We start from the raw sequence: 8,842 nt of genomic DNA, 5'->3' as shown, positions 1-8,842 counted from the left end.
AAAATCTGGAAACAAAGTGATCCCTCGGAACGAATTTACAGTCAACCCGGCCCCAAGTCAACCCGGCCTCAAAAATTTGGTCAAGACCGGCCCCAAAATGGAAAATGGGGGCCGGTGGTTGACCAGAAATAACAATTGGTTTGGGGGGCCGGGTTGACCAATTTGGGGCCGGGTTAACTTTTGTACCGCCTTGGAACCATTAATCGAACAAAATTACAAGGGAGAATATGCAGACTGGGTTTGCTCGAGTCTGTACATGCGCGGGATAACTTAATATGTGCAGCATCCCCTAACGCCCCCCTAGCACCGTTTGAGTGGTACTCAATTTTTCAAACACTACAATAGTGCTGGCATCAATGATCCCGAAGGATCGGAAAAAATATAACAAAAACAACACTTGAAGTGAAGTACGGAGGGAACTTTTTTTACAGCTGCTTACACAGCACTTGACACCTACTGTTGTGAAGTATAAAAATCTGGAAACAAATTGATCCCTCGGAAGCATTAATCACACCAAAATTACAAGGAATTGCAGACTCAGTTTGATTGGAGTCTGTATTAGGATGATGAATATCCCATATGTGCAACATCTGTCACACCCCTAGCACCGGCTTGAGCGGTACTCAATTCTTCAACACTCAATAGTGCTGGCATCAATGATCCCGAAAGGACCAGAAAAATAAAAATAGCCTTACCAGAAGGCAAAATATCTAGAACGCGACGTCATATATATAGGACAAATGATGCAGATCAGAGCAGAGAAGTGGTCTGTCTAGTTTTTATTCGTAAAGCATAAATTGCACGAACTCTATTTGCCCATAAACCTGAACGTAATAAGTTTTGTAAATTATGTTATTTTCAGTTTTTGATTGTCTTACAAAACATAACAGATAAATGAATTGATCAATGAAGTAGATTCTGTTATTCTATGAAAGTTCTGGCCACAGGAGCTCCTGTGGATCTGACTTCCATAACTTTATATGTCGCTTTTACAATTATTTACTATGACATATTGCTAGCCTAAAGTTATAGCCTTGCGTGGGTCACACACATCTACTCAAGGTCTAGCTTGAAATTCTCAATGCCGCTAAACGTGTTCAAGTGTAATTTAAAAGTTATAATTGTTAAATACTTTGCTGGAAATTGACCCACATGTTATATTTACCAATAATAACATCTAATTTTGTCCATGTCTTAGAAATTATTTAATAATTTTTCAGTTTTTGATATTTGATTATTTAACTCCAAGGTGATTTTCAGAGGAAAAACTACTAATCATCAAAAGCTAACACATTAAAATACCAACTGTAATGATAAAGGTTTTCATGATATCAGTAACATTTTCTTTCAGAAACACAAAGTTTTTGCATAATCTGTATTCTGTATCTGTATTCATAATCTGTAGCCGTACGGCAAGCCAAAGCAGTGCATATAGGCTAGTCCTGCATGACTCACATATATCTAAAAATTTTGGCAAGCAGTAGCTATACATACCTAACCACTGCTACCAGCTGTCTAGATACTTTACAACTCATTCATGGCATCCATGAATGATATTTTTATTTAGGGTAACAATATCATATATTTTAACTTCTTTTTGTTGTCCATATGTTTTGCTATTTTGATCAAATTTGTATAGTATTTTTGTTTATATTTTATTTTATAGCTGATACAAATCTGAAAGTAATCTGCTGATGTCATTGGTCTTAGGCAGAATGGATCTCAATAAGAAAGTTTCTCTTCTGAAATGGGTAAGTTTTGCTTAATGTCTATTATTGAAATAATTAAAAAGAAAAAAGTAAGCAATTATCTAATCTTTCTTATTAAATAAAATAGTTATTTGTGTGCAAAGTGAATTTGACTTTAATCCATAAACAAATAATAGATAACAAACATTAATGTATTCTTTTGACAACTTTTATCAGTATTCATCATACATTTGGTTACATGCAACATTTGGCATTATGCTAAACTTTATTGTAAGATTATAGCTTGATTTTCATTTTAAGTATGTTATAGTTTTCCCTTATGCCAATAAAACCGATATTGTTTATATTATACTTTGACAGTTTGATGCCCTTAGTGTAAAGTCAATAAAGAACTTTGAAGACCTCAGAGATGTACAAGTCATTACAGACATTATGTGCACTTGGTAAGTTTTTCAAATTTAGCTTATGAAGAGTGTTAATAATTAATTTCTTTACCTGAAATTTTCTCTCCCATACACTAGATTCATAACAGATAAAAAAGTAAGTGTAAAATGTTTTGTAGACTACATAATTTATATATTTTTTGCAGTGACCTATTACCTGAAGAGGTTGACCTGTCCAGTTTTGAGAAGAGGTTGGCTGTTGTCAAGACATACCTAGAAGGTAAGCTGGAGGTGTTATTGCATAATTATAATCTAAATATTCCATTTTATAGTCCTTGACTACTAAAAGTACTTGATAATATCATGAAGTCTTTACTCTTATCTAATTGATTGATTGATTGACAGACAAAGCCACGTTATGCAAGAAATTGAGTCCTGATAAGACGTTTTATACATTATAATGTTAAGTCATATTTTCTGATCAATCAAAAGTAATGAATATAACCTAATAAAGAAGGTTTTAATAGGAATCTATATTTCACAGGGGGGGGGGAACTTGCATATTGGCACTTGCTATGCCTCTTGATAGATAAAGCTTGTTTAAGAAATAATGTTGTTTTTAAACTGTCCAAATTTTCTGATTAAACTGACACATAAGACTTACAAAATGTTATCATCTACATGTACAAGCATAAAGCTGCTTTGTTTTTATCAATAATTTTGTATCTCATATCCAGGTTGCTATCACCAAACATTTGATGATAAGATGATGATCGATTTCTCAATACTGGCAGGCAAAGTTAGAGGAGATGTATTTGAACTAGAAATGGGAAAGGTTAGTTTATTTAAGTACCCGGTAATGTATTTTACTATAAGTGTTCATGCACATTAAAATATGCAATGATTCTAATGATTATTTAATAGGTTAGGGTTTCTTAATTAGTAGGATGGCTTTAGAAATGTCTGTAGAATCAGAATGTAGTTTACTGCAGACATATAACATTGATATTATAAATAATAATTCTACATGTATGTTATATAAATACTTTTCATCTATACTTACTATTATACAGAAAGCAATGTGACCTTAACAAACAGTCTTTGTTAAAAATGAAATTTGCTATACAGATTGTGTTACCTTATATTGCCTTTTAAAAATATCAATGATAACATATTGTTGTTGTTGTTGTTGTAAAATAATAACAGTAAGTACACTGTGAAATAAATAACAATAAAGACTAGCTAGAAATTGAGATAGGAAAAACTAGATAACTTGTGTTCTGCACTTGTGAATTTTTATATTTTTTTTTCTTCCTCACATCATATTTGATTAGATATCAATATTAAATTTATATCTGTCATTTCAAAGCTTTTGCTAGCCCTGTTGGGATGTGGTGTTCAGGACAAATCACGGGATAGATTCATTCAACCAGCCTTAGATTTGGATTCTGAAAGCCAGATCAACCTTACAGAAATGCTGCAGTCCCTCTTGCTTGGTGATGCCATGGACATGAAACTGCCAGATGACTTCCCTGATGTCTTAAAGAGAAAAAGTGGTAATTAGTTATCAGCATGGATTTATGAAAAAAACAAATTTAGCATTAAAGAAATTAAACTGTGAGTTAAAGTTAGAATTTGAAAAATTGTTGCCTCTGGCTTTTCTAAGTAGTATCTAGTTTTATAATGCTATATTAACATAATGATACAGTGTAATGATTTGTTTTATGTTGTTTTTCTGCTTTATTGCAGTTGTCATGAATGTATAATAGTAACATTAACAAATATATTATTCTGCAATCTTTATATATAAATAAGTGATCCCTCTTTCTAGCATGTAGTGTTTACTGTTGTATGTTGCCTTGCTGTTGTACTGTTTACATTTTTCTCTCTCTCTTTCTCTTTTTAGCTCACCTGTCACAAAGTGACAGGGTGAGCTTATGTGATCGCTTTTCGTCCGGCGTCCATCCGTCCGGCGTCTGTCCGTCCGTAAACTTTTACTTTAAATGACATCTCCTCATAAACCACTAAGCCAATTTCATCCAAACTTCACAGGAATGTTCCTTTGGGGTCACCTTTAAAAATTGTTCAAAGAATTTAATTCCATGCAGAACTCTGGTTGCCATGGCAACCGAAAGAAAAAACTTTAAATATCTTCTTTTAAAAAACCATAAGAGCTAGAGCTTAGATATTTGACATGAAACATCTTCTAGTGAGTGTCTACCAAGTTTGTTCAAATAAAAGCCCTGGGGTCAAAATTGGCCCCGCCCCGGGGGGTCATTGATTTTCCCTATATGCATATAGTAAAAACTTAAAAAATCTTCTTTTAAAGAACCCAAAGAGCTAGAGCTAAGATATTTAGCATGAAATATGTTCTAATGGGTGTCTACCAAGTTTGTTCAAATAAAAGCCCTGGGGTCAAAATTGGCCCCGTCCCGGGGGGTCATTGATTTTCCCTATATGCATATAGTAAAAACTTAAAAAATCTTCTTTTAAAGAACCAAAAGAGTTAGAGCTAAGATATTTAGCATGAAACATGTTCTTATAAGTGTCTACCAAGTTTGTTCAAATAAAAGCCCTGGGGTCAAAATTGGCCCCGTCCCGGGGGGTCATTGATTTTCCCTATATGCATATAGTAAAAACTTAAAAAATCTTCTTTGAAAAAACCCAAATAGCTAGAGTTAAGCTATTAAGCATGAAACATCTTTTAGTGAGTGTCTACAAAGTTTGTTCAAATATAAGACCTGGGGTCAAAATTGGCCCCGCCCCGGGGGTCATTGATTTTCTTTATATGTGTATAGCAAAAACTTAAAATCTTCTTTGAAAAAACCCAAATAGCAAGAGTTTAGATATTTAGCATGAAACATCTTCTAGTAAGTGTCTACAAAGTTTGTTAAAATAAAAGCCCTGGCACGGCCCCAGGGGTGTCATTGTTTTTAACTATATGTGTATAGTAAAAACTTTAAAAAAATCTTCTTTTAAAAAGCTCAATGAGCTAGAGCTTAGATGTTTAGCATGAAACATCTTCTGATGGGTGTCTACCAAGTTTGTGCAAATAAAAGCCCTTGGGTTAAATTGGCCCTGCAACGTTGTGGGGGGGGGGGGTTGTGGGGGCCTATATACAGGTTAGCGACCTCAGGGCCATCATGGCCCTCTTGTTTAAGTATGTGAAAGTGCAGATGTGCCCATGATAGAATTTCTTAATACATAGGGATTCTTAAAAAAGCATTTGACAGCATGTTTAACTCTAGAAAATGACAGTTTGATGTGACATATTAGTTTGGTAGTTGGGATACTGTTTTGATTACCATCTGAGAAACTACTGATCATATTTCACTTTTGCTGTTAAGCTTGCTTATGGTTGCCTTATTTGCAAATTATATATATATAATACCAGTTGGTCCTTTTCTTGGATCACCAGAGCTAAACATAGAAGAAAAACCTGTAAACATTTTCTTCTAAGTACCCACAAAAGCGGATTATTTTCCCAGCTGAATGTTTAGTAACTCTTCACTGTCCTCTTATCAAAATTGACTTGGCTTGCTTCTTTGTATATTGTTTGATTTTAAAGTTAAGGCTGGTTTACATTTCATTTTCCATTTGCTTTATTTGGAAAAGTTTTTTAAGTTTGAAGACTGTGATTTAGTTAGTGTGTGTCTGCATGTATTTTTGGTAAATTAGTTCCTAATGAATGTGAAACAATAAAAAAGCTGAAATACTTTCAAAAGCATTATCAATTGAAATATTTTGGTTCCCATAAAATGATATATAGAATTTGTTTTTTATTAATACTCTCTTTTTTCTATCTTTCTTGTTGAAAATCATTTCTTGGTGTGCCTCTCTGATGCATCCTTTATTATTTGTTTCTTGCTAATGCTTCAAATGCCTGCAGCTGACACCAGCAGAAGTTTGTCAGTAGAAATATTACAGTGAAAATAATAGATTTATTGAAAAAGAATGGTGCTTTTCAGTATCTTTTGCCTTTGCCTGCACACAGCATGAAATTATAAATAATATAGATATTTCACTATTTTGATAGAAATTTTAGATATATTGAATAAATAAATCTTTGGGAAATCTTCAAAAATATCTTTTATTTAAAGTAATTTTCATTTCATGTGTTTTTTATCCCAAAACAAATCAGTAATTTCATTTTGGAAAATCATTTAGAGTGAAAGTGTTTTCCTGGTTTTTATTTCACCCTGTTAGAGTCAAGTTCTCATCGTGATGCCGCTCTTTTCTTCAAACTAGTTGCAGATGGTGCCAGAGATTCTCCACAGCGCTCCCAGGGCACACCAAATCCTTCCAACTCTTTTCCTGCTAATGGTAGAGTAGTCTCCCTTTTATTTGTTTTATTTATTTTTTTGAGACATGTCAAAGTCACATGTTGATTAACTTGATTTAATCTATGGCTTGAATAATGGTATCAGACTTGTAACAGTGTATTTTACAACAAATGAGACTACGGTTTACTGTATATAGATATTGAACCTGACCTAAACACTTTGATTATATGAGCCTCGTCACGACAAAACCAACATAATGCGTTTGCGACCAGCATGGATCCAGGCCAGCCTGATCTGGATCCATGCTGTTCGCTTACAAACCCTATTACAAGTAGAGAAACTGATAGCGAACAGCATGGATCCTGATCAGACTCCGCGGATGCGCAGGCTGGTCTGGATCCATGCTGGTCACAAACCCATTATGTTGGTTTTGTCATGGCGCGGCACAATTATGTATATGACTGTACACATGGCACCAGTATTCAAGCATTGTTATAAGAGTTTAGATAGTGCTACTTTTACTTCAGCCATTTTTGTCAAGCAAAATGATGTCCAAACATTACTTTTACATACATATTCTTTTTCAATGTTACTTTTAGACATATAGTTAAAACTTAAATTTCTACAAATATTTTAAAACATCAACTGTCATGTTTCATAATTGCTTGACTTATGGCAGAAGAAAAACAGGTAATTATTCCCTGATTGTTTGTGTGGTTTATATACAATAAAATTAATTCAATGTTGTTTATGCATGATGATAGAATAAATCCTTTTTAGCTCGACTTTTCTATGAAAAGGGGAGCTATCCTACTCGCCCCGGCGTCGGCGTTGGCGTCGGCGTTGGCGTCACACCTTGGTTAAGTTTTTCGTACCACCCCACTTTATTTCAGAAGTATTACAAGTATGGCTTTGAAACTTACCATACTTGTTCACCATCATAACCTCCATCTACAGACAAGAGTACATAACTCTGTCAAGGTTTTTGACAGAATTATGGCCCTTTTTTGACTTAGAAAGTGTATTGAGCTTGGTTAAGTTTTTTGTACCACCTCACTTTATTTCAAAACCATTGGAGGTATTGCTTTGAAACTGACCATACTTGTTTACCATCACGACCTTCATCAACAGACAAGAGGACATAACTCTGTCAAGGTTTTTGACAGAATTATGCCCCTTTTTGACTTAGAAAATACATTGAATATGGGTAAAATCCACTTATTGCCTTAACCCTTTGAGATATTGCTTTGAAACTTTTAATGCTATTTCACATCATTACCCCCATCTGTACGCAAGAGAAGGTAACTCTGTCAAGGATTTGTTTTAAAAATTAAGGCCTTTTATCGACTTAGAATCTTGGTTAAGTTTTTAGTACCAGTCCACTTTTTGACTGAACTGTTTGAGATATTAATTTTAAAGTTGGAATACTTGTTTACAATCATGATTCCCAAACATGTCCAGGAGAAGGTAATTCTGTCAAAGATTTTATTTGAATTATGGCCCTTAACTGTCAATGTTTTGTATTATAGGCAAGCACTAAAAAACTTAAAAAATCTAAAAAAATTCATTCCTATCCACTTGTTCACTTTACCATAAATTATGTCATATAAACATTGCTGTAATATTCAAGGGTATCAAACAACTAGTTCACTTTAAAAATACAGAGATTCTTGTATTGCCTTTTACTGCAAAAACTTTTTTTATTGGCAAGCAATAAAAAAGTCGAGCGCGCTGTCTTACGGACAGCTCTTGTTAACTTATGGGTTTCAAATAATGGCACTGTGAAGGATCTGTTCAAAATTTAGATCCAAAGCTTTTTCAATATTATAAATCTGACTGAGTTAGTATTTACCATGCAAAAACTCAAGACAATTAAATTTTTTACGCCAAAATGATTCACATTGAAAGACTGCTTCCATGATTTATAAAAAAGGTCTCAATTTAGTTCATTGAGCTGCGAAAGCTGCATGCCTCCAGATGAGCTAAAATATTTCAAAAAAAAATTAAACTTGAGAAGAATTTAGGATTTTTAGAAAAATAAAAAGATTCAAATAATAATTTACATGTTATGTGTGATTAAGGACTGATTTTGCAGTATAAGTCACCATATTTATACTGTGTTGGTAATGCAGTAAGGGCTATTTTTGCTTATTTTCATCTCTGTTTGGTAAATTATGTGGATTGCAAGTGCTGTTTGCAATGTGTTAATTATGTTCTTTGTTCACTTCACAATATTTTTATTTTAAATACATTTTTAAAATTTTCATTAAAATAAGCATGAATCTGGAGACATGCTGCTTTAAAAGTTTTTGGATAGCTTTGATTTTTATGGGTAGACATTAGGGAGGGTAAATAAATTACATTGATTTCAGGCCAAGGAATATGTACAGTAGTAGATTTAATATAAATTTTGGATTTGTAATTCATTTGAACTTAAAACATTGCCTTTGAAACAGTAACACAATAT

At 33.4% G+C, this 8,842-nt stretch overlaps 1 protein-coding gene across 2 annotated transcripts; it reads left to right on the top strand.

Annotated features, from left to right (window-relative positions):
• Positions 1–1,670: 1,670 nt before the first annotated feature.
• LOC132720871 (uncharacterized) lies at positions 1,671–7,063 on the top strand. 2 transcript variants are annotated; one of them, XM_060705097.1, is made up of 6 exons: positions 1,671–1,751; positions 2,070–2,152; positions 2,299–2,372; positions 2,830–2,927; positions 3,462–3,648; positions 6,341–7,063. In XM_060705097.1, exons 1-6 carry the CDS (start codon positions 1,695–1,697, stop codon positions 6,478–6,480), a joined length of 639 nt encoding a protein of 212 aa, XP_060561080.1. In that variant the 5' UTR covers positions 1,671–1,694; the 3' UTR covers positions 6,481–7,063. The 2 variants fall into 2 exon arrangements, with proteins under 2 accessions (XP_060561080.1, XP_060561079.1); XM_060705096.1 differs by having other exon boundaries at positions 6,299–7,063.
• The last annotated feature ends 1,779 nt before the right edge of the window (positions 7,064–8,842 follow it).

This window comes from Ruditapes philippinarum, unplaced genomic scaffold (genome assembly GCF_026571515.1).
Source record: "Ruditapes philippinarum isolate M1 unplaced genomic scaffold, ASM2657151v2 ctg22113_1_1_1_1, whole genome shotgun sequence".
In the NCBI taxonomy this organism is placed as follows: domain Eukaryota; kingdom Metazoa; phylum Mollusca; class Bivalvia; order Venerida; family Veneridae; genus Ruditapes; species Ruditapes philippinarum.
This window is presented reverse-complemented; position numbering and strand designations above follow the sequence as displayed.